At 39.8% G+C, this 27,270-nt stretch overlaps 1 protein-coding gene across 1 annotated transcript in view; it reads left to right on the plus strand.

Moving 5' to 3' along the window:
* TYR (tyrosinase) overlaps positions 1 to 27,270 on the plus strand; it is a 49,505-nt gene that overhangs the window by 10,942 nt on the left and 11,293 nt on the right. The window contains exons 2-3 of the mRNA XM_061343460.1: positions 227 to 443; positions 10,011 to 10,158. Coding sequence (XP_061199444.1) covers positions 227 to 443; positions 10,011 to 10,158 — 365 coding nt within the window. The remainder of the gene's footprint in view (positions 1 to 226; positions 444 to 10,010; positions 10,159 to 27,270) is intronic.

Below are 27,270 nucleotides of genomic sequence, written 5' to 3' on the forward strand. Positions count from 1 at the left end.
TTGCATTCTTTTAAAATGTGCATTGTACTAGAAGGATGTCTTCTTTGAAATAACCCAGCTTATATGAAAATCATACACAGAAAATTTTAAAATTAATATATAATCTTTCTTGCAACGTACTTATTACATTGCACATTTTCTTCACTCCTTAAAAAAATATTAACCTCTTCTGTTTGCTTTTATTTTTTATAATTGCAACTCTGCTAATAGAAAGTGTTTTATACAGGTAATTTGTACTCGGTCTGAAGAGTACAACAGCCGTGAGGCTTTATGCAATGCCACAAGTGAGGGACCTATACTGCGAAATCCTGGGAACAATGATAAATCAAGGACCCCAAGGCTTCCATCCTCAGCTGAAGTTGAATTTTGCCTATCACTGACTCAGTATGAATCTGAACCCATGGATAAAATGGCCAATTACAGTTTCCGAAACACTTTGGAAGGTAACATGATTATTCTATTATGCCATTTCCATCTGTAAATTTAGTCTCTCTGGGGTTAGAGTCACTAAGCTTGGCTGTGTGAGTTGATTCTATGAAGCACCACTCAAAAAGAAATAAAATCTTGTGTTTTCTCCTGGAATAGGAACAGACAGAAAGAACCACATTAAAGGTGTTTGATAAGAAAATAGAAAATAACACGTTAGGAGATATCGTTTCTTGATATTGTCTGCACCAAGCACAGCGAAGAAATGTAAGACTGCATAAAAGGAGACTGTCTAATAATCTACGTACACATAACCATGTCCATGTGCGTTACAGGTTTGCCCTGAAACCCAGTGTCTTCCAGAGGTCAACAAGACTGAAAAAGGGTGCTGCCAGTTGGCATGTTATGTCTGCATCCATCACCTGTGATGAACATAGCAGACTTCTCTCCAAATTCTAAGGATCAGGGATTAAGTTATACCTAAAAAAATGAGACTTGGTATTATATCCAGAAGAATTTAGGTTTTTAATCTTAATTACCTAACTATCCAACCTGGTTTGAATGTTCCTAATGTGCTAGTAAACAAGGGACATTAGCTAAAATTAGTAATTATTCTTAATTATCTGTCTACCCATTCTTTTTTGACCCTTGCTCATTTGTTAATGAATAAGGATAGCACATGATATATATCAATTACTATTTCTACAGTATCATCTATCAGCTAAATCAAATGTTACTTACTTTTGATATTCCAGAGATTTTTTCTTGCAAGTAACTGTACAAGGGCCAAAATAGGAGCTCATGTGAGGATAAGAAATCAAAGTTTTTAATATGTTTAGTATAACTGCTAAATGCAGTGTGGAATGCTGTAAAGCTTTCTGGGGGGGGGCGGGGGGGAAAGGGGGGGAATGAAGCAGTTTAAGCTCTAAAACCAGTAGAAAATGTGGAATTTTTGTGCTGAGAATCCAGACATTCATTGACTCCAGCTCTGGACATAGCTGGGTTTTTTGTCTTTGAAAACAGTAGCTACACAAATTATGGAAAAGAAAAAGGTGACATAACTGAGTAGAGATTTGTTCACATTTTTATCCTTAAAAGTACATAAATAGATGCAAAGCGTGGAATAGGAGTACAGAAAAGGGAACTGAAATAGGTCACAAAATAATGAGAGTGTACCATCGTGCTGCTAGTGTTGTGAACAAAAGCAAATGCACAGTCCATGGAAGTAGTGCTGAGCCACAGAGGGGTTTGCTGAGAAGCAGGGTCAAAACAGACCACTCACTCACAAAGCCAAAAGTCAGTATCATGACTGCTCACTAAAAGAGAGTAATTGAGTGAGTACTTGCATAGAAAGGACAAAACCTGTTTTTTGTCAATGTTAAGTCTAAATTGGCAGCTAAATAGAGTCATAGATTGAATCTACTCCTTTGATAAAAATGGATGCATTTTCTCATTGAAAATAACAGTAGCTATGTTCGACAGAATAGCACAATGATCAGAAAAGCACCTTCACTTCTCAAAGAGCCTGGAAGAAGTGATTTTAACTCTAAAATCAGAGACAGTGTTTTGTTTCATTAATCTGTCAAACATTTTCTTTATTGCTGTCTCTCTGTCATATTAATTTCATGGCTAGCAAGCACAGTCATGGCTGGTCTTTGTTAACATCATAGTCTCTCTGCCAATCACACTTGAAGAGGGTCATGATTTAATCTGAATAATGTTAATATCATTGTATCTTACAAGAACTCTTCTGAATCAATTTTTTCCTCCAAATGAGTTCTTTTGTTCTGTGCAACAACCCGTCAGAAGCTGAAGAGTGTTCATCTTTCTCCTAACTGAGGTTATGAAGTTCCAGATCACCACTGAGGTCATTTGGAGCCCTCCAAATACCACACAAGGCATGTCATGTTTGCTGCTATTAGGTTCTAATGTATTTCTTGAGATTTAGATAGTTCTAATAGAATGGGGAAAAAAACAAACCAAAACATGTTCTTGTGGATATATGCAAGCCAGATACAGTTCAGAGTCCATACAGCTTGGGTAGCTACAGAACCTTTATTTTATTTGTCATAGATGCTTCATTTCTTCTGTATGAATCCAGTTAACACATGTCTGCTTTATCAATCCATCAAGATATGCCCTCCATGACACATACCATAGCTCTCTCAGAGAATCTGTAGGACCCTTCCTATGTGATTCTAAAAGGGAAGAAAATGGCATGAGAATCTCCTTTTCTCCTGGCAGTGGAGGTGGACCTTTGTGAGTCCTGGGAGTCATGTTGAGGGAGCCTGGGAAGCTGTAGCTTAGTAAGGTAAGACTGAGACAATGAATGTCCCCTCCTTAGTAGCTCTGTAGACTTGAAACCAGAACAACCTAACATTAGATTTCTGTTCTAGGGGAAATCCTGTTAATAAAGCGACCATGTTTGCTCATAGTCCAACTCCCAGTGCAATGTCAAGATCCTATATTGTTGTCTAACTTTTATAGCTAAGCTAAAAGAGACCTACATTGCTCAAGTGCTTATATGGCAAACCGTAAAAGGCAACAGAGTGAAATTATCTTTCTTTCCATAAGAATATTTCTTTTGAGCCAGAGGTCACTAAAGCATAGCTGTGTTCACAGCATCCCATAATAAGTGTGTTTTCTGGTGATGAGTCTGTCTGAATGTGAGCCAGGTGTGGCTCATTGAGAATTTCTATATTACTATGGAGATGGAGACTATTCAATCAGACACAACTTTTTACATATTATTTTTTCTCTGAGGATATTTTATTTTTTTACCTGAATTATGTCAACACTCAACTGTACATCACAGGACCACAAACATTTCTGTCAACTGACTTATATAGCCAACACGATAGTGAACTACAATATGAAGCCAAGAATACATGGTCAATGTTGACAAAGATGGTGGTAAGATTTTCAACAAGTATTACTGCCAAAAAAACCCCACCCATATTGTGTTAGCTCCTTTCTTAAAAGTGGTTTGCTTATTATTTTTTATTGTACAGATGCCAACCTTAAATTGCCAGCTTGTATTTATTGTTCCAGTGCCTACTTCTACATGACAGCATTCTTACAAACCTAACACTCTATATTTCCTAACATTTACTACTTTTCCTAAGCAAAAAAACTTTTCAGTCCTTCTTTACTTGTTTACACAAGTTTGTGCCAACACACTTAAGGTCAAATTCTACCCTTCAGAGAGGTAGCTATGAACATTATTATGCAGGCTGAATCTCTGACTAACAGAAAATGTTGCACAAAGACATAAATTTTGTCCCTCAAAGAGTAACTACAACAGCCATAAACAGCAAAGGTCAGTATTGTTCAATAAAACAACACCCCACTGAGGCTGAGCACATGGGTTGCCCTTTCACCTTGGTACACACCAGTTTTTGTTTTAACTGAAAAACAACAGGTTAAAAGCAGTTTGCACATTGCCAGTTGAAGTGGGAAAAAACGTTTTATGTAGGCTTTGTTGAATCATGGCCATAACCAGGGAACACTTTTGACTTCACTGGACATTTCATGGATACAAGATGAGAACCAAAAATCTGTCTGGTTTATCAGCAACAGCTGAGATCCGAAATGGATTACCTGACTGCGAATGAAATAGTTGGGTTTCTCCTTTGTGGAGCTCAGTTTAGGTGTGACACCTCAAATGCTATCTCTTAAGAATAAGAGAATCTGAAAACCTGAAAATTTCTTTTTATTTGTGAGCAAATTCCACATCTGGAATTATTTTATTCATGGCAATTTCAAATGAAAATCAATGCCTTCCAAGTTTGGCACAAAATAACAAAAGAACATTTAAAAGAAAAAAATTCTAAAACTCTATATCACTTTCATTATTCATAATTAACTCATGACACATGATATCAAGTCAAGCCATGTCATAGCATTCCACTCTGTCACAATTATGCATTGTTGCTGCTGTTCTATCATGAAATAATGGAATAAAACATCAAACATTTCAGAATGTAATTTCATTTGAATAGGACATATTCCTTTTTTTATTAAAATAAGAGATTTTCTTCTGGGAAAGTTTTCTCGGTATTTTCACTGTGATCCATATAGCTAATGAAAAATGGTTTCTCAAAATGAAGTTTGCCAACAGAAAACTTCTAATTAAAAAAGTTATTCCCTACAGCCAACATTCTCACCCAGCTCAAACATCAATCTCTGGGTAAACTTATGCTGCACACTGAGGAAGTGCTGTTAACTTGCAGAGGGCTCTTAGCAGAGAACTAAAAAGTCTGTTGTCCCCAGACCACAGCGAAGCTCTACAACAGTCATTTTAGAGCAAAAATCTAGGTGGTGACATGGTCTAAATTAGACAATCACAAACTCTCATTTACTAGAGCCCCTGGGCCAAATTCTGTGTATCTTGCAACTACCTCACTCTAGAGAGATTACAGCAATAACATTGCTTGAGAAAATATGTAAGATTTAACCCTGAAAAATTTCCTGTGAGATTGCCAATGGCAGAAAAACTCCACAAACTTAAGCCAGAAGAACATCACTAATTTCAAAGACCAGAAAGGGTATGGCCCTAAAACTCTTATATTCTTCCTGTTTTAAAGTAGATACATCTATCTGACTTGAACTTCCCTAAAATGTTAAATCCTTATTAAAGAAAAAAAATCATCCCAAGGGAGAGCAGGACTAAGTATATCAGCCAGTTGGACTCAGACATCAAATAATAGGATCACAGAATTATTTAGGTTGGAAAAGACCTTTAAGATCATTGACCCCAACCATAAACCAAACACTACCAAGTCCATCACTAACTATGTCACTATACACCACATCTACATGTGGTTTAAACACCTCCAGGGATGGTGACTCCACCACTTCCCTGAGCAGCCTGTTCCAACATTCAACAATCCTTTCAGTAAATAATTTTCTTCTAATATCCAGTCTAAACCTCCCCTGGTACAACTTGAGGCAGTTTCTTCTTATCTCATCTCTCGTTACTTGGGAAAAGAATCACAGAATCCCAAGGGTTGGAAGGGACCTCAAGAGATCATCTAGAGACCAACCCCTACCACAAAAAGTGTTTCAGCAGCTGTAGAGAGTGATAAGGTTCCCCCTGAGCCTTCTGTTCTTCAAACTAAACCCTCCAAGTCCCTCAGCTATGCCCCATCACTCTTGTGCTCCAGACCCTTCATCAACTCCATTGCCCTTCTCTGGACCCGCTCCAGCACCTCAATGTCTCTTTCATATTGAGGGGTCCAGAACTAAACACAGGATTCAAGATGCGGCCTCACCAGTGCCCAGTGCAAGATGATGATCGCTGTCCTGACCCAGCTGCCACACTGGTGCTGATACAGGCCAGGATGCTGTTGGCCTTCTTGGCTGCCTGGGCACAAGTTGCTCATGTTCAGCTCCATCAGTCAGCACCCACAAGTCCTTTTTCATGAGCCGTTTCCAGCCACTCTTCCCTAAGCCTGTAGCATTGGTTTGGGGTTGTTGTGGCCCAAATGTAGGACCCAAATGCACTTTGCCTTGTTAGACTTCATACCGTTGGCCACAGCCCATCAATGCATCCTGTCCAGATGCATCTGCAGAGCTTCCTACTCTCCAGCAGATCAACACTCCCACTCAGCTTGGTGTTGTCTACAAACTGTCCTAACAACTGGCCTAGAAAACCATACAAAACTAAAGTTTATTTTGTAAGAAAAATGGTTAAGAAAGCCACCTGCAAGACAGTTATCAATAACTCAATGTTAGCAATGCTACAGATGTTAAGCAGCCCACTAAGATAATCATAGGAGATAGGACTATTGGAATGGTTCCTCCATTCCTGGAGCACTGAATGTTGTTAATGCTCTCCAAGTCCTGCAAAACCTATGCAGAGCTTCAGTCAGAAGCAAATGAACAACTGAGGAAAAAAAACTATCTGCTTTTAGTATAAAAATCTTTGCCCTTGACTGATTGTACATGAACTTCCATGGTCTCTGATACTGGACTGTAAAATCCACAGTTAATATAATTAAATCTTTATTAAAAGACATACACCTTACCTAACTGCATGTTCACTAAGAACCACCTCTATATCAGGCAGCCTTAATTTTGAGTGGCATCAGTAGCTCCTCCTATAGTAAACTCTGGGCTAAATCCCCATCTGAGTTAATCTGGCTTGACTCCAGTGAAGCTACTTCAAACCCACTGAATTTTGTTGACTTACAGTGCTATAAGCAGGAGCAGAATCAAGTTTATGATGTCTTAAAAATGTGATTTTTCTCTTATTGAAACCACTGGTAAAACTTCCAGTCACTTCAGTGATGTAGACCCTAATGGTTATTTCTAATGCACCATAATTAAATGGGGGTTTAAAAGGATGTCTGAATGCTACAGCTTCCTATACTGGCCAAATGATTTAACATCTCACTGACATCAGGGACAGTCCAGCTTCTCTGTGCAGTTTCTGCTATCAGTTTCTTTCCCTCCTTATTTGATACCAACACTGGTTCCTATCATGCCCTTACATGAGGTGCTGTATCTCAGTAGCTTGGGAAAAAACTTAAATCCCATACTCCAGGGTAGTTTACTGCCAGGATAATGAGTTAAATTAGATGGTACAAGGATATGCATGAGAAAGTGAGGCAGAGCAGGGGGCAAGGGAAGGGGAGGAAGTGGAGTTCCCCTATCTAGAGGCAAGGAACTCTTATTTCAGCTCACTGCAGTTGTAGGTCTATAGCCTCACGTTTGCTGTGGAGGTGATTTTACTGCAGCCACTTCAGCAATGTTTCCAGCACCCTGAAAAAAAAACAACCTCTTTTTATTCACATATTCTTTTTCATTTGTTCTACCCCATTTCACAGTGTGTCATCCTGAATAGGTGACTGCACTGAAGTCTTTTTAAAAAGTCTGAGTGAAAAGAATAAGTCCCAGAGTAATAAAGTGAAGTGACATCACGTTGTGGTTTTATTCCTGATACCAATTCATATGAGTTTTCATAATGAGAAATCAGATATTAGAACTTCTCATGCACATGGTTAAACGTGATGTCACCTTCGACACTGATTGACTGCACCCCAATTAACTGTGAGCTGGAGGGTGGGGTTGCTAAAGCTGTCCCATTTACAGAGTTTTGTTTATTAAGATAAATTGTTTGTGTGCAGATGTTCCATGAAAATCTATCCAGAGCCAAAGAGAGTATTTTGTATATTGGTTTATGAATTATTAGGCCAAGTGCTTGCAGCGCATTAAGAAATATGCGAAATATCCCAAGAAGTATCCCAAATCTGATATAAACGATCTATCCTTCTGCCTGTACTCTGCATAAAGTTTATCTTTCTTTAAACATAATGCAGCTGAATATAAGTGGAAGAGTTGCTTCAGAATGATATACAGATAGATCATTTTCAGCTCTTATTCACAGTAATTTCCTAGTGTTGATACATCACCTGATTCTAGAAATCATACACTGTGGCCATCAGCAAAGAAGGCTAGAATTGTTCCTATTGGATCCTGTGAGATCTAGCCAGACTGTCAATGTACATCATTCTTCATAGGTAATATTTTAGTCTACTGTTTCCCCTGATTGACAGCTAGGTAGCAGTATTCACCACCAGGCAAATTTCTGTGGGCAATGTTTTCCCGTTGGGAACTTCTGCCCATTGCTGTTTATGCCACCATTCAATAATCCCAGTACACATCAGATCTACTTAAAACATGCAGTTATCTGTAGGCGTTAACATGTTCCTCTTTCTTGCCTAAATTCAGACTCCCTCCAGCCTGAAGTCTTACAGTTTTCACCAGAAGCCAACTCTACCTCCTCCAACTGTCCTGATTATGCTTTCTACTCTGACTTTTCCTGAATTTCTCAAAATCGTTGTCCTCCTATTGTAATCAGAGAGATGGATGACTATTATGGTGTATTGGTTCCTAGGTGCCGCAGCTATAATTTGATCCTTGTTATAATTACCAGTGGTTTTGTGCCAAATGTTTTTACCCTATTTGAAGAGTTTAACAGACAAGGCAAAACCTGATGAGGGACTTCAGAGTAACAAAACAATGTGATCATTTCCCAGTGGAGTCTAGAGCTCAGCATTCTGAGTTCATAGGGTATGACCTTACTCATAAGGCATCTCTAGCCATGTCTCAATTAATACTTTGTGTGACTCAAAGAGGAGCTAATGCAAAGAGCAAAATAGTTGATACTGAGGACCTGATTTCCATGTTAAACATGAGGGTTTTGACAGGAAAGGGGTTCTTTCACACCAGCTCTAGTTCAGTCCCATGAACTGAGTACCAGCTGATATTTGGCACATTTCAGATTTCCTCCAAAGGAATCCAGACTGCAAAGTCAGAAATTGCCCTGTGATGTGAGTCACAGCATGAAACAGAAGGGCTGTTTAGAGATTCACTTCAAAAGTACGTTGCTGATACTTGTTCAAATGCTAGTTCTTGGTCCAAATAAGTAAATAAAGCAAGTGTTCAAAGTATGTGAGGCATTTCCCAAACAGAATAGCTAAAACCTTTCTTTTCTCCACCTTGCAGACATGCTAAACTGCAACAGTACTGGGAAATACTGAGGATCAGCACAAGTATATGTCCACAGCTCTTTTTGATTATTAAATTGTAAAGATGTTTTTATGTGTTTCTACTTTACTTCCTCATCCTACAGCTTACAGAAATTGTGAGAAGAAGACATCTTCAGGAACCAGATCAAAGAGGGTGAACAGAGAGGTTTTGTAGCATGGGTTAAATAGCAGAACTAGCATTGAGTTAAGAAATAGACTGGGAGGACAACACATGTTTCTACTGTTTCTCTCCCAGAAAATCCCAGAGAAGGATAGGATGATTCAGTTGACTTCTATTAGGAGTCCTTACAAGTAGGGAGGAAGCTCAGCTGTCAGGAATGCCAACGTCAGAGCTGAGGTAATGGACAAACTACCAAATTAAAACTAATGGAAAGATTCATCTTCCAGCATTTCCTATTTGGGGTTGGCCTGTGTGACCTCTTCTGAAAGGCCATGTTTTAAGTGCCCTCCAAAATAACCAGAACCTACAGACTTTCATCCTGCAAGTCTGATTGTGGAAAATTATTATTTACCAAATTCTTTTCTAAAGGTTATTATTGTATTGTGTTGGTTGCTATTAATAAAATAACATGTTCTATAGAGACAAACAATAGTAAACGATTATCTGATGAGATAAAATAGCCTGTTTTATCTTAGGAACCTGTAAGTATAGAGATCAAAAATGAAAATAAAGTGAACAAATTTTCTCAACATAAATAGATGAACACACACAAATGGCTGCAGTGATTACACTGCCTTTTAACAGCAAGGCACCATGGACAACTAAATTTACAAATATAAAGCTGTTAAGCAGTATATTTGCTACATCCTGCATTAGTTACATGGCAAGACTTTTAATTTAGCTTATTATAATTTCATCTTTGCTATGCCTTTGAAATACATTAGCACCCCTTTACCTGTTTTCTTAAGCTCTTGTCTAAAAAGCTGAATGTAAATGAAGTGAAAGTAGGTACTTTGATCTTCAGTCTTACTGGAAAGAAAATTATACGCATTGTCATACCAGCATATGATTTCCTCTTGAATATACAGGCTTTGCTGATCCACGGACTGCAATATCAAACATATCTCAAAGCGGTTTGCATAATGCACTTCACATCTACATGAATGGTTCCATGTCGCAAGTACAAGGCTCTGCAAATGATCCTATCTTTGTACTACACCATGCATTTGTTGACAGGTAAGTTTAGTTCTTAGTAAATCTCATTTATTTTGTGTTTTTATAGTGGTTTTCACCTGCATTTCAGAACTGCAAATATTTTACATGCCTTTACATTCACAGCATTTTAAGACATGTAGAACTCTGGTATTATTTGAGAGCAAGTGTCTTTCCTAACCTGTCTGTATGTTCACTGGATTAAATATAATTTGACAAGTTGACAAATGCATTCAGCTTTTATTAACAAGGTAAAAATAGTTCTGCAGTGATGTCATAGTGATTAATATATATGGATGTGTATGTCAGGAAGTTTGGACCAAAAGTGTGTGACTCATTTTAACACGACTATAATCAGTTGGAGCAATTCCTTTACATTCTAAATGTCAGTGCTGTTTTAATTTATATTCCATAAGGAAAATCCAAGCATGCTATTCATAAATAAAGAAAAAAATCTGTATTTCAGTGTGATAAACAAAATTGTGACTGTCTCGTGATGAAAGAGAAGAGTACAGTTGTGCAGAATGAAAGCAAAGCAAACAGAAGGATATCATGTTTATTAATAAGAAAGGGTAGGGAAGCACAGTTTTGCAAGAAAAGAGTGTCTATGTTTAGGACAGTACTCCAAGATTTAATGGTGAATTTAACAATTTCTATGTCACTATAATAAATGTAAGTGGCTGCAAACAATCCGCTGTGGATGACATTACACTAAACTCTGGTGACTAAAGAGCAAAAAAGAAGGTTAGTTAAGCAAAGGCCACACAAACAACCCTTGTTCTGAAGCACTTGGTATATTCTTATCAATTTTCCTCTGCTTTCCCACCGTACACTGATGGTGACTTGGCTACTGCAGTGCTTAGAAGAAAAGCACTATTACCCTGGACAAACCTTGGGAACTCTCATAAATGTGTATGCTCAGAAACCTACTGACTGGAATTCTGCCTGCATGTGGCAAGGTGTTTATTCAGATGAAAACCAGAATGGTTTCTTTATTTGGGTCACTGAGGCATGCAGCACAGGACGGATGAAGATTACAACTTGCAGACATCATTCTGCAGTGTAGTTCTTTAGTTCTAGGTAGTTCGTACAAAAACTGTTATAGAAAACATTATTTTATTTAACTGAAAAGCTAGTAGGTATAAAAAGGCATATTTGAAGTCAGGCCTTTTCTCGTCAGTTTATATATTTAATGAGCCTAATGGTTGTATTCTTCACACACTGCGCATCCAGAAATAGGACATCAAGTCTAAGCAGGTCACCCAGGCATCACTAAATGGTTCCTTCAAAGGGTGACCTACCTGTCTTCTGCTCCTCATTAGCCTTCTGGAGGTGTCAGATTTGAAACTCTCTTCTATTAAAAGCTTTTCTGCAGAACATTTTACAGAGTTAAACAGTATAGCTTAGCTGTGATCCACCCATCGACTGCTTGATAGAATGGATGAACAAGCATTTCAGGTCATGAGTTTGGCACCTGGAAATTAACTTTCCAGCATCTATACTATTAAAGGACAGACCAGTTGAATATTAAGAGAAGAGAAACACAGAAGATAAAGTTTTATGCTCTACCATACCAAACAAATTATTTTCCTTAGTCATTCACGTTTGTATCAGACCAACGCATCTCTTAGCTCCCACTCACTGAAGGGCTTAAGTAGGACCTTGGTCTTCATGCTGACTTCTCCAACAGAGGAATTTAATTCATAGTCATTATGAGCCATTGGAAATACTTTTCATAGCTGTAGCTGCTGCCCATTTTAGACAGCAAAATTACTTGCAAAAGATAACACCATTAAATCCTACTGGTGTTAAGTAAATAAATCACTGCACAGGCACTGCAACCTCATCCCATCTGTGTAGAAAGAATGATCCCAGTGCTCTGCAGCTACTGTGTGTATGGTCTTTAATACACATGGATGTAAAAACTTATAATAATGCTGCCTTCTGTGTAAGTGACAGAAATACATTAGCATGATTAGTGTTACTTAGCAGCCTTATCCATGACAGATTAATCATGCTTTTAGTTATAATTAATAAGTAGGTGACTGATAGGTACGTACAGTACATTTCAAAAAAACCCTTGTTCCTCTTTACGTAGATTTTAAACCTGAAGAGCTGCAAAGAAGTTATTTTCTGAGAGGCAAGCAAAGTTACAAAGAATAGAGAAAATGGGAGAAATAGTCTCCACAGCAGCAGAAACACCTTTTTCGGTCCTTATCAACTTCTCTCATAGGGGCAGAGCACTTCACAGCTGATTGTTCTCGCAACATTAGGTGAATGGGAAATCTTTTCTATGATTCTATTACTCTATGAATCTTTTTTTTAACGAAATCTATTCTATGATTCTATGATTCTATTTTCTGTCACAAACAGCATTTCTTCAAGGCCTTGCTGAGCACATGAAGAACTGTGAGGCAAGGGTTTAATGGCTAAGGCTGTAATAAGGCTGGACACTCACAGGCACAGGTCTGCTGGGTCTTGCAAAGGCAGGGAACAGCTCTGTGTCAAGAAATTAAGAATGATCATCACTTGGAGCATCCATGTAGGACCTAAAAAGGGGATTCCTCACTCCACAGCAAATTCCCTGGGGGAAATTGAGCAAGTAGGTTACTCTCCCAAACTCACATCTCCTGGAGATGTGTCTCCTTCCCATTGATTTCAGTAAGACTCTTGAGGAGCTGTTGATCAGAGCTTCAGCTCACCCATCTGTAAAGTGGGTGATATTAGATGCCTACGCAACAGGGACACTGTCAGGGTGAATGCATTAACGACTGTGAAATGCTCAGTTCCGACCATAATAGGAGCGATAGGAGTAAGGCAATAGATCATTGGAACTGATTCTACATAGAAACATATGGTACAGAGGAGGATAAACAAGTGTATACGGAGTCTGCTGACAGGTGTGAGCCAAATGTTAGGAGCTGCATTCCAAACTGAGCAACAGTCAGCCTCCCATCTGCTACTCCCCAGGCTTTCCTACTCAGGCCTGATGTGCAAAACAAGGGAAGAATGGATGGAACAGAGGTGTAGTTGAGACCTCTCAGGTGAAATGCAAAGCATTTGCTTACAAATGCTTCCTTTTTTTAGGTCATTTCATCTCAGCAATGCAAAAGTATGAAGGTACCCACCTTTCTTAGCACTGATAAATCAGGCTCCTTGCCTTATTTGCGAGCTAGAACACCTTGGGATCAAACCTCAGTGCTTGCTAAAAGCAGATGACAACCTCCCAAAAATATTAATTGTTAATTGAATGCCTTAAATCCAAAAAGGATGCAACAAAATATACATTCAGCAAAAATGAGAGGGTTTTAGCTCTCTGAAGCATTTCTCTAATTGCAAGTCTCTTCCCTATTCAGATATGCTCTCCAGTCAGCACAAGGGAATAACAAGGGAGCAGTCAGCCCACTCAAGCTGGAAGGAGCAGCTGCACAAGCAGTGAAAGCAAGGGCCCCTAGTCCCACTTGAGCTCAGTAGGGTGTTTTCTGTGCTCTGAAAATGAACTATTTGTGCTGACTCTTTCAGACCCTCCATCCCTATAGCTACACAGTATCTTCATCTGTTATCCCTGCACTTCTGTCCTTTGAAAGTTTCTTCCATCTTTCTTCTTATTTGTTGTGTATCTCTCCTTTTCTTGACTTCTACATCCCACCACAACAATTCCCTCTGAAACCTGGAACAAAAACTAAATAGCAATGGAAAAAATAAGTCACCATTAAAGATCACCATTAAAGATTATTCAGAGCAGCCCTGTGGAGAAGGACTTGGGTGAGTTGGTAGATGAGAAACTTAACATGAGCCGGCAGTGTGCGCTTGCAGCCCAGAAAGCCAACCATATCCTGGGCTGCATCAAAAGGAGCGTGACCAGCAGGTCGAAGGAGGTGATCCTGCTCCTCTACTCTGCTGTTGTGAGACCTCACCTGGAGTATTGTGTGCAGTTCTGGTGTCCTCAACATAAAAAGGACATGGAACTGTTGGAACAAGTCCAGAGGAGGCCACGAGAATGATCAGGGGACTAGAGCACCTCCCATATGAAGATGGGCTGAGAAAGTTGGGGCTGTTCAGCCTGGAGAAGAGAAGGCTGCATGGAGACCTCATAGCAGCCTTCCAGTATCTGAAGGGGGGCTATAAGGATGCTGGGGAGGGACTCTTCATTAGGGACCGTAGTGATAGGACAAGGGGTAATGGGTTCAAACTTAACAGGGGAAGTTTAGATTGGATATAAGGAAGAAGTTCTTTACTGTTAGGGGAGGCACTGGAATGGGTTGTCCAGGGAGGCTGTGAATGCTCCATCCCTGGCTGTGCTCAAGGCCATGTTGGACAGAGCCTTGGGTGACATGGTTTAGTGTGAGGTGTCCCTGCCCATGGCAGGGGGTTGGAACTGAATATGTTAAAGTTCTTTCCAACCCTAACTGTTCTATGATTCTATCTCCGTACTAGTTCATACCTGCAGCTAATGCTATAGTGTCCCAGTTCTCATCTCGTTTCTAAGGTCTTGCAGTAATGGGTGGGGTTTATTACAATAATATGGATAACTTTCAAAGGCCCTGATTTTAGAGCAAGCATTTTAGAAGTGATTTTCTACAGACACACAATAGGGTGTAGAATTCCAGCCTCTTGCATCTCTAAAATCTAGTCTTGTTGGACTATTTGTACAGCTAGACCCAGACTGTCAGTTCTAGTAATGCAACTGCAGGACCTTTTCCCTCCAGCTTTCATGAGTAACCACACATCTCAGAATACTGCTGCAACCATCATTGCATTCACCCAATGCTCTGCCCAGGTGTTCTTCTCTGTTCATACCCTTCTACCATTTCTTTGGTCTCTCACATCAGATGAACATCTGGTGTTTATTTTCAAGGGCCTTCACTGCCCATCCCCAAATCATTCCTTATTAATTGGTAAGCAACTCACTCATCCTTCCAATAAGTTCATTGAATCAATCTGTATCCTACATCAGTTTGGCATTCAGACAAGTGCCTGGTTGGGCATTTTGCATCTTACACATCGATGGATTCAGTAACTGTTCCTACTAAGTGAAAGCTGAAACATCACTTAGTGGATTGACTATTGCAGTCGCACTGCATGGTTGCCTAGTCCTCCTTCCGTTTCTATCTCTCTGTTGTACCTTGTCCTATGTGTATATTATAAGCTCTGTCATGAAGGGACTGTTTAACTGCATTGGTCTGTGCAACACCTGGCATATTCTTAACCTCTGACTATGGCTGCCAGTTATCAGAGCAACTTGAGCAAGAGGAGATAGCAATTGCTTCATTTATAATCATATGAAATGACAAGAGACAGCTGGACCCCCCTGTGCTGATCTTGTTGCTTCACTTACTCTTGCTTGCAATCACACAGGATTAAATTCTTGCATCAAAGAGACAAAACCTCCAGTATGGGGAGGGGAGTGTGTTTACACTTGTGTGTGTGTGTACATGCACTCTGTTAAAAGTAGTCCAAGCCAAGCATAAGCTCATAGAGACAATGGGGACATTTTCCTTTATAGACACTTAGATACATGCATACTTCCAAATGGGTGCAGAATAAACTCTCCTACGCATCAGCTTCAGAGCCCAATAAAAATGCCTCAAATTCTGCCTTATCAAGTCAAATGTCTTTGTGCTGCTCAGCAACATCAGCTGCCGTATACTCCTCTGCAGGATGCTAAAATAACCCCTTCTGCTTCAGTGGCAGGCTGGAGCTGGGAGCCTTAGGAAAATCCAGGCTTTGGCTTATTTGAGGTTTTAACAATAAAATGTTCCTTGTCACATTGTTCATCAGTAAAGCCTTAAACTGAAAAGCATGTATGGAGTAATCTGTTCAAAAATATAATAGAACCCAAAATCTACACATCCTGATTTTCACGCCAGCAACACCCCATATCCTAAGCCAACTTTATGAACACTTTCAGTGCCTGTGGACTCACCTTCACACCAGTCCTTTCTTCCACTTACAAAAACAGTTAGTGTTATGTCAGAAATGATTTTGTCAGAAAATACTTTAGCAAGAGGAAATTTGATTTTCACTTCCAGGAGATGTCAAAATAAAAGCTTGTTATTTTTACTCTGTTTTTGAAACAGAACACTTTAATTTTCTCTTAAATGTCAACTTTTAAACCAAGAAATGGCACAAGAAAAACCAAGTTGTTCTCTTGTTTTGAAAGGTTGGCAGGAAACAGGAAATTTTTTTAGCAGTTAAAAACTATTTGCTTCAAGAATTTGGAACATCTGGGGAAAAAGCAGTCAAAAGAATCCTTAGAAATTCTTGTAAGGCAACACTAGGCTTCCAGATCTTGATACATGAAGCAAGTGTAATTCCTTACCCTGAACTGTCTCCAGTAGGGCACAGCACAGACAAAGCATGAGGACAAGTAATTATGTTTCCCTTTTGGTATATGGAAACTCAGAGACACCAAAACAAGTGACTTAAGCACAGCTGAGACTGAGATTGTAATACAATGATATATCAGTTAATAATAAAGCAGGAAGAAAATTACTGCATAAACACTGAACGTATGATTAATTTCCTTATTTGATATGGGCACAGCAAGGCTCTCATTTCTTTCCAAGGTATGTTTGCAAAACATGATGACACAGCCTTAAAGGCACACTTTTCTGGAGCTGAATGAACTATGGCTTGGAGCCACATGAAATCTGTTAGACAAAAGCAGGTCAAGAGGCTCCCATTATCAATATACCTTCTTCCTCAGTAACAGTAAACCCCCAGAGCTTTTGCATCACGTCAGCTCCAGGTTCTTACAGCCTGTGCCTAGTAATGCATCCTCCCATATTCCTGTGTAAAAGCAGTGGATGAGGTGAAGTCATCCCCATAATTGTCCCTGGCATGAAGGTGAAACACAGTTAAAGCCTTCTAGTTGGTGAAACCATGCACTCCACTGAGCTACTGCTACACCCAGGGGTAAGCAAGCATAGTTTGCCTGAGTGCAGACCTTGGAATCCTCATCTAGGGATGGTTTGGACCATTTCCAGAACAGAGCTGAGATAATGGTGTGTAGCAGGACAGCCCCTAATGCTCCAGATTACCTCCAAAAAGCTTTTGAACGTTACTAATATCTTTTCATATCTGGCAGCTGTGTGAAATTTTGTGGAAGCTGGTGGGTGTTGCAGTCACTTCTTACTCAGGATACATGTGAATAACTTTATGTTGTCTTTTAAACATCTTAAACATCTGGATTATAAAATGTTACTGCACCAAAAAACAGTAAAATAGAAAAAGAAAGTGTTCATGGTGTAGCAAAACACTTAAATGTGATCATTGTGGAGTAATAGAACAATATCCAAAGAAGCTCCCATAAACCACCTGTAGGGCCTATGAATAGTGAGGACCACTGTACAGGAGATGACCTTGCCCCCCCTATCTCAGAGAGCTTCCGTGTCCCCTGGCACTTGGGCAAATTGAGGGTATCAGCATGGAGCTGATCAGAGCTACATCACAGACACAAACAGCTGGTGGAGCTGCTGGTTTCTCCCTCTAAGAAAACACACTTTTGGCACTGGTTAAGCTTTATTTTTCTTGAGCTACAATGCAGACATCTTTTAATAATAAAGATGTCTTACTGTAATCAGCAAGACTAAAGTCAGAGTTACTGACTAGTGACCAGTATTTTTGCTGAAGCACCTTTTTGACTTTTAATCAGATGAGTGCACTCAAAATACTTCTTTTTATCTCCTCACAATATCTGGCACAGAGTGTTTGTTTAAACCCAAGTTCAGAAATCACTATAATACAAATACCCACAACACAGGTAATGTTTAAAGTGCATGAATTGTGTATGCAATATGACTGCGTGCGGGAGAGTTATCTCCCCACTTCCAAAGCTCTTGGAGGAATTAAGAACATTCTTCCAATGCATCCTGGGTGGCAGTTACCTCTTTTGCATGGCTCCTACTGGGAACAACGCCCTGATCAACATGCACAGTTATGTCCCACCATCAGGCTCTGCAGCAGGGCAGCAAGGTAGCCCAGCTTCTACCCTTTTCTGATGCTTAACAAAAGTCACCTTGTTACCAGCAGCTGAAGCCACCATGCCACAGAAACCATCTCTGTTTTAGCAGGAAAGACATCAGAGTAGAAAACAACTCTCCAGCAGAGCTTTTCATATGAAGGTGGGCTAGGAATGACTGGTCACAAGCTTTATTGGCACACACAAACTCCTACAAGTATGAGATATGAAGCAGATCAGTATATTGAAGGGATGGGGAACTCAAGCATGGAAATACTTAGAAATGAAAGCATGGAAGGATTTGCATTAATTTCATTTCCCCTTGGGGATGTCTACAAATGTGCAGAAGGACACACACTCCCTCTGTTACCACAAACCCTTAGCTGGCATTACACTGGAGCTGCTAATATTCCTCTCTTAACCTCTCAGGCTTAGCAGCGTGTTAACCATAGCTGTTCAGCTTGTTTGATGGAGCTGACTCACTCAAAGTGGGCTCAGTATGTGGGTAGAGTGAGTTCACATCTACTGCAAAATACCACATAAATATATCCATGGAAAACAGAGCATAAGTGGGAAGGTTGGGGTGTTGCTGAGAAACACATCTCCCCAGTATCTCTTTTTTAATAGTCCAGTATCTGAGGCTGACAGGTAACTCATACACCAAGATACTGGAGCTGAACTCTGACATCTATTTCAATAAGCCCAGGCAGTTCCTGCTATTGCAATTGCAAAGCACCTAAAAGGATACAGGAACAGCCTTGGAGAGTCATGCCAAAGGTCCACCTAACCTGCACTATGGCTAGACTGGTGATCAGAAACAAATGTGAAGGAGTATAGGCTTAAAGCAACCCTCATCCAGAAGACCTCCTTGCTTTCCCCATTGAACATGCTTTCCCCCAAGACCTCCTTGCTTTCCCCTTGCTTTCCCCATTGAGTCTGTACGGTACACTTGAGGTTGCATCTGCTTCTAAAATAAACCACGCCCTTAAATAAGTCCTATAGCAATCCACAGGTAGACCATGAGATATCAGAGACAGAGAGAAATAAGGACAAGGAACAGATTCTGCAGGTAAATACTCTTTTTAACAATTAAGCATATGTAAAACCTTTAGCGTTGCTGATCCACCTTGTTTTAGTGGAACAGCAAGAGGAAAGTTAGAAAGGTATCTTCTGGATTATATGTCAAATACAGCAGTTGGCAATCTCACTTGCCATGTCATTATTGAGGCTAAATGTTCATAATGACCGATTCTTGCTCTTAAAATTCAATAATATAGGAGGTGCAGTTCAAATAGTCCCATTTAAAGTGCATGTTTCAGATCACTCTTACTGCAAGGTTTTTATTTCAGCCAACGCAGTTACAGAATGGATCTCTATGTACATTACATATTATGCAAGTGATTAATATTTTTAATAAAGAAAGGTTACTTTGTCCTGAAACTTGGCAAAAGCAGCATGGTTACTCCTCACCTATTCTTTTTTACACTGGAGGAGGAGAAAGCTCTCTCTGTGACACAGCCATCAAGACAAGCTCTGATGCAGACAGCTAGCACAGCATTGAATCTCCTTCCTGCAGTACTTCTGCAATAATAGCTGATGTAATTGTTCAAATTGTAAAAAAATCACAGGAAAACATGGTACTTTTCTCACCCACATGTAGCTACCTTTTATTCATCAAACAGAATTATCACTTTGTTAACGTAGATGTGATTTATATATTACATGCCCTTGTGAACCTCAATAATGACAATCTCTCAGTCTCAAAAGAATTGAACTGCAGAGCACAGGAGTGGGTTACATAGAATCAGTCCAGCTACCTCCACAGTAGTCCATTTTAATCTGCTTGTTATCTTTCTCTTCAGAGGAAACTAGTTATTAGACTTTGGAGCAGCTGCCATTTGTTACTATCTCTTACTCCAAGTGGTGTTTTTCTGTCAGCTACAAATCATGGCAAAGACAAACCTGAGAAAGTTAACACAGAATATAAACTCCAGCAAATGTTTTTGGTTTGGTTTTTTTTCCATGCAACACATGGTTGCATTAGTATTTCCTTATTTGCAAAGTGCACAGGACACAACATCACGTGTAATATACGTCTTGGGGTTTGAAGTGATAGAAAACATTGGAGACCTAAATCTTAACGAGACAGATATTTACAGCCAAACATTGCTTTGGTTTGACAGCAAGGGGTGAAGCAACACACATGATAACAGCTGTTTTAAGGAACAAGAATTTTTCTCCTGCACCTAGGAAGAGTCATGGTCAGCTTCCATTGGTGTAAAACAGAGGCTGGCTTGACTAAGAAAAGTGTTAGGGTTTAAATCAGATATGTGACTGAATCTCAGCACAGCTAAACCTCAGCTAGACTCATCATTTCTCTCTGGTAGAGGTGCAGAATGAGCTTCTGCAGGAGTTAGCTTGCTTTGTCAATAGCTGGATGACAATGAGGCACTACCTAGTCCCACATTGACATTCCTCTTCACAGATTCCTACGCTATTTCCAACACTCATCTCCTGCCTTTAGTGTCATGAGTGATGTGTGATGCTCAGCGTACCCATTATCTCCTTCTCTAGTAGGAATAAAGCTTTTTATGTTGTAATCCATCATCAACTGATCAAATATAAGCTGGGCTCAGCACTTGGTTCATCCTACCCAATTTTCCAAGAAGGTAGAAAACACTTCTGTGAGGTTCATTGACTGGCAAAGTGGGTTACAGGCTGCCCAGCATTTTAGGCTCTGTGGTATGGGAGCCATGCCTCAGACTTATACACAATGGGATTGAAGAACCAAATAGCTATAGGAGTTTACCAGGAAGAGTTAGGCATTTCACAGTGTGGCTCAAATAAATGGGGACACCAAACTGGGAATGGAAATGCAGGACTTCAGCAGCTCTTTCTGAGAAAGATGTGGCATTTGGTCCTGCACCACCAAAAGCAATCTCTGTTCAGGATCATTTTATCTGAATCCTCTGCAAGGACTCACGTGTTTGAACAGCTTTTTACATTAGAGGTTTGAGGAGCTGCTGCCTTTTTTATTGTAGAAGAGTAACACTTGGGGCACTGCATGATTATTGGAGCAATGACTGGAAGCCATGCAGCTCTCTGCATGCAAATGAGCATGCTAAACAGCAATGAGTGATCCACCTGCATCTTCTCCAAATGGCTACGGACACCCAAACTGTTTGACATGGAGAGGAACAGGTTCAGCTGGAAAGGCTGATGACCCTTCTCTTCCCTTAATCCTACCAAGATGTTGTTGACATTCTAAAGATAAGGGGGAAAATTATTTAAATCACATTGGTCAAGGGAATATTAGAAGTATTTGATAACCCCAGCAGATACAGTAACCTTGAAGCTTTCAAAAAAGTGGGACACGGGCAAAGACAATGGGTTTGGTTGTCTCTTAGATGGGATTGGTTGTGTGGACCTATACCTTTACTGTTTCCCTCCCTTTTGTGTCCTTTATTCACCATTTTCCAAGCAACCAGTTTGTAGAGTGCCATAAATGAGAACAAAGGAGATGGAAGGAAATGCAGATGCCTGTAGTGGGATGATGGAGCAGAGCAGTGCCAAGATCCTCATGCGCCACATGGCTCCCCAGCCCTGGTGGTACTTTGCAATGGGTGGGAAGGTATCAGCATGGCGCATGCTATTATGTCTCATCCAGAGAATGGTCCTTTAGGAGGTAGCCTGCAGCCAATATCAATCTGGCTGAATAAATAAAGGGCTTCATGTCAACTGCACATTGCCTTTCTGTATTGCAGATGGTCTATTCCACTGTGGTCCACAAAAATAAATGACTTTTTGGTTCAGAAGATAAAAGGAAACAATTAAGTTGTCCAGACCTTTCCTGAAAATGAATATTCATATTTCAGAGGCATAAAGTGGATCAATATGAGAATATGTGCTCCAACAAAAAAATCAGAAGCACATTATAAGAGGGAAGAGCTCCATTAAGCTAAAGCATCCTTTTTTGTCTGTTTTGTGCAAGGCTGTGTTTAAAGTGTTAGGGGTTGATGAATCTAGAAGCCCAAAGGTGGTGTGACTGCTGCAATTCCATGTTCTTGAGTCCAACCGGTAGCGAGGCTGAGCATGAATTCAGAATAGTCACACATATGCACAATTGTTGTATATACACATATGCATATATGCACATGTGCTCGACCAGCTACACAGATCAACACAAGAAATACAGCAATCACAAATTGTAACAGCACCAACAACCTCAAGGAATCATAGAGTCACAGAAAAGTTTGGGTTGGAAGGGAACTTAAAGATCAATAGCTCCAGCGACACCTTGCATTAGACCAGGTTGCTCAAAGCCCCATCCAACCTGGCCTTGAACACTTCCAGGGATGGAAATGCCCTCAGTTCCAGGATGAAAGCCTGTTATGGGAAAATATCCATACGAATATAAACATAGATACATAAACAGTCTAGATTCCCCAGTACCTGGCCTTAGACACCCAGCCTACCCATTAACTACCCCTGGATCCCCTCGTTTCACAGTTGCCTCACCCACAGGCAGACACGATATTTAATCTAGGGAGTGGTATGGAAGTAACTTTGCAGTGGTAGTGCAACGAAGAGGTGCTATGCCCAAGGACACTTGCCACAGGCTGCAGCTTGGAACTGATGGTAGAAGCTGGGATGTTCCCTCAGATGGGACTAGACACAGAGCGAGCTCTGTAACCCAGGGCAGTCCTCAGCAGTTGATTCAACAACCAGGGAAACATAGCCTCAGAGGCTTTGGATGGTTTTCTCACAATAACTGAGGGCAGCATCTTATTTTTTAATCAGACATTTGCATTATGACCGATGTAATTTGGTTACAAACTGCCCAAGAGTCCCTGTAGTGCCTTTAGACAACTTTAAACAAAAAAAGAATAAAAGGACACTGCAATATAGCTGCATACATTGGCAAACAGTACAGTGCCTTGACTACAACCTCAGCATCAGCAGCTTTTTCACTACTGAAGCACTGATGTTACTCCCAAATGCTTGGGATGGGAATTACCTGAGGTGACTTTGTAATACCAGCTGACAAGTGCCAACTTCTAAAGTGATGACTACTGTATAATCACAGTCCTTGGACTGGCATTTCAGCTTTCCTCAGTTTGTTTCCTTCTCCCTTTCATTCCAAAAGTAAATATATGTTGCTTGCCAATTTTTTTCTATAGAATGTCTGATCTCATGATACAAAAATAAATTGTATAAATGAGCTCTAAGCAACCATGTTCTGCCTTCCTTCTGCCATAACCAGGCTTATCTAGGTTCAGACTCACAACTGTAGACGAGGAACAAAAATCTCTTACCAAACCTGGCACAGCTAGTGACATGGCTTGAGATTTGAAAGCAATAGTTATTAGCTGACAAAGTTGCCACCCAGCAGCTGAACTGTTAGCACTGCATGCAGGCTTGGCTGAGGCATGGATTCATCAGACTACTTGGAAACAAAGGGCACAGTTTCACTGTTGTTTTAAATCAGTTTAATCTGGCATATAGGTGAAGAAGAAACAGTTGTGCTCACTACTCAATGCTACTGGGAGGTGTTCTCCTCTGTTCCACCCTTGTGGCCATCATACAAAAGCAAAACAACCAGGTCTGTTACTTAATTACACCTCAGCTATCCCAGAACAAGTGAAAACAAATGTGATGTTTAGTTTTAGACCAAATTAGTTCCTTAATCCTGGCTATGGCATGGTTATGCAAATGCTTAGTGAAGACAAGAGAGACAGGAGGAAAGCAGGATTGTATCCTTTGTAATGGTATGAACCCAGAATGACCATAAACCTTCACCATAAGGGGACTATAATCCTCCAGCTGAGGAAACTTGCAGTATCACACATGTTCCTGGTTATATGAAAAGGAACTCATATAGAAGTATGAACTGTCCTCTTCCCCCTTTCCTTCTTTCAAGATGCCCTTCATTGCAAGGTAAACCACATTGGATTAAACTACTAGAAAATCTTTCTGAAGGGACAGTTAGGTTTACACTATGAGTCAATGTCTCGGTGATGGCTCAGTACAAGCAAATCTTTAATAACAGATATTTAAGGTCTGGATTCTCCTCCTACACTGGAATCGGTCAAGTGGAACTATGCTTATGAGTGTGGATGCACTCTGTTGGGGAGCGGCTCTTAGGAGAGATGCTTTTCAAAATGATGAAGAAAAAGTCTATTCTTATTGGTTTACTCTACTTTTTCTATGTTTTAATATTTCCTTCCCATAAGCAACATCTTTTTCAGGGTACACAACCCTATCTGAAACAGTATGAAGTTATCCAGACTATGTGCAGCAGTGCTCTTATACTCTACTTGGTATTTCCCACTGGCAACATAAACCCATTTATTTTTTGACTCATCCTTTCATCAGCTATAATCCCATTGCATATATTATTCATAGAATGATATGAATTCAGAAATATGTATCAGTGGCCTTTTTTAGATCATCCTCAAATCAATCTTATTTCCCTCCTCTCTTTAAACAACGGGTTCTTTTTCAAATTAATTTTCCACTAGGACTCATTTCATTTCACTTTCTATAATCTGATATGTATGCAGCAGAACAAGGAAAATATTCAGCTCATACTTATGTGCAATTAAATGGAAGTGATATATTCATGTATTTTATAGATGGCTTTAATTTTCTCTGTAAAAGCACCTTACCACATTGAAACCCTTTGTGAAAGCAAGTCTATGTCTCTCAAATGAAAGCTTAAACTATCAAATCATCAACATACCAAGTGGAAATCTTTATTACTTTTTACCACACACCAGAATTTTAGACCTATCAGTACTGGTATACACAATTATTAAGCTCATTAACAATCAGAGTGATATGTATATAGATATATCACAAAAAAAAAACTGAAATAAAATTGAGACTCCATGCTTTGCAGTGGTATAACCTGGCTCCAAGAGGTGTCAGTCTGGTAGACACAAAGTGGTTCCATAGCCAAGGTCCCACTCCACCACAACATGTCTAGTATGAACATAGTGAAGACATATTTACTCTGTGCCTATTTTCTATAAAGAAAAATGGGCCCTCTAACACTTTCTAAAAATCCTTCAATATGCAGGATGAATATTCTTCACATTTATGACTTTTTCGGAATCCTTCTGACCAGATAACTTCCCCTACCAACTTCTGTATCAAGCATGAAGCTTCTGTCTGAATCATAGGATTCAAGCAGTAGTAAATTTAACATGTCCCTGGATCAGTTTTTCCAGTGTTCAAATACAAACACCAAGCCTTAATCTAGCCTAAATTTGTCCAAATCCAATCCTTTCTACGATATTAAAATTATATTTCTTACCACAAAAATAATCTTTGCATGGAATGTTGATCATCATAATCTAATAATTCTTAAACCTTCAATATTTAATTTAATAATGCAGCCACTCCAAAACAATTTCTACTTTGGAAGTGCAATATAGAGAGACTGAGCTTCTTTGAGCTTTGAATGCGAGACAGGGCACCTTTCAAAATTCACATTATCCCTTTCAGTTCTTTAGCCTCTTTTGGGACATGCATTTTGGGCACATTGATTTCCGGGTGGAAAGTGTCTTTGCTCTAATCTAGATAGAATTATTTTTTAATCTGTCCAAGGGCTTTAAATAAAAGCTACCAAGTCACTTTTGCTTACTGCTGAAGAAATACAAAGGGCATTAGGGTTATCAGGAGAGTCATCTCCATTTCATTGCTTTAATTTCCATATTTTAAACTTCGATTTCTTAAGCCCTGGTTGCTTGTGACCCTTCTAGGTAAGAGTTGTCACCCTGATGGATTTATGGTTTATTCCTGCTAGATCCCAGATTGTGTTCTCACCATTTCTCTTCTGTCAATAAAATCCCCATTGACTTTTGATTCACTCTTCTTTCCTTTATCCCGCCTTGTCTTCACCATCACTCTCACATCCCATCTGCTCTCTTCAGCACTGCCAACATCTCCCAAATGATGCCAGTCTAGCTGTGACTGCAATCCTAAGAAAGTCTCTGTCTCTGGAAAATATCACCCCTACCTGTACAAATAAATGATTATCTGCTTGCCCTGTTTCTCTACATGCTGAGGAAGAAAGTAACCAACCAGACTGTGCTAGGAGTCAGACAGGTTTCTCTCTCACTCAATTTCCATTCAGTACTATTTTTCACAAAGAAATGTGGAGATTGGGTACCACAGAAGACTCATCTGATTTCTTTTTTTACCTTTGCAATCATAGAATCATAGCATCAAGTAGGCTGAAAAAGACTTTTAATATCAAGTCCAACTGTTCAATGTCATTATGTCAAGAAAGGGAGGTGACACAGAGTAAAATAGCCCATCAGATGTCATTTAATTCATAGTTTTGTTTTTGTTAGGTTCTGAGGGCCAGGGAGGATGCAGAGGCTTATATGAAAATAATAGCAGGGGGTTGACAAGATAACCAGCAGTTCTAGGGAGTTCAGGCCTCCTGTCCTGCTGCAAACCTGGCTTTTCTACTGGGAACTTTGTCACTCCACAAAGGGACCAGCTAATTGCATCAGCATTTTTTCTCTCTGCATGTAGATTTAACTCTGCAGCCCTAAGGTCTTCCAAGTTTGCAGCTACTGAGCAAAGCATAGAAAACGGTATATATTTTCAAGGTACTAAAAAGAAATAACTTACAACACGGCTGCTTTTAAGAGAAGAAAAGAAAAACATCTGTCAACTGTAAGTGGATCAACATCTGATGATGGACGCACTGGTTTCTCTTTGTCAAAGAAACCACATGCCTGTTGATGAATAAAGCAACTGTCTTTGTAGACCAAGGCACATGAAAGAATTGTCATGTGATCCCTTGTAACTATTCATATGTGCTCTTTTCTTCTACAGAAAAGGGTGGCACTGCATGAAGGAGAACATATTTGATGCTAACTGCCTTAAATATAGTCAGGGATGGACAAAGCACCTTGTCTGAGGGAAAAAAAGTATCCTACGATGTATAATTCAGTGGTCACAGTACTCTGAAACAAAAGACACTGGGATTGTTTTCTCCAGATATGCTATATTCTTTGCCCAAGTCCTTCCAGTTAAGACAACTCCCCAGGGATAGAAGCCCTGTGACAGTGTCAGTACCTGGCTGATAGCAAAAGCCAGAGGCTACTTCAGGGTTTCAGTTTTCCTTAAAAATGTATGAAGGAGTTAGCAGCCTC

The sequence above is a fragment of the Neopsephotus bourkii genome, unplaced genomic scaffold (genome assembly GCF_033783945.1).
Source record: "Neopsephotus bourkii isolate Nb327-2 ecotype Australia unplaced genomic scaffold, CSIRO-AGI_Nbou_v1 NB_1825, whole genome shotgun sequence".
NCBI lineage: Eukaryota > Metazoa > Chordata > Aves > Psittaciformes > Psittacidae > Neopsephotus > Neopsephotus bourkii.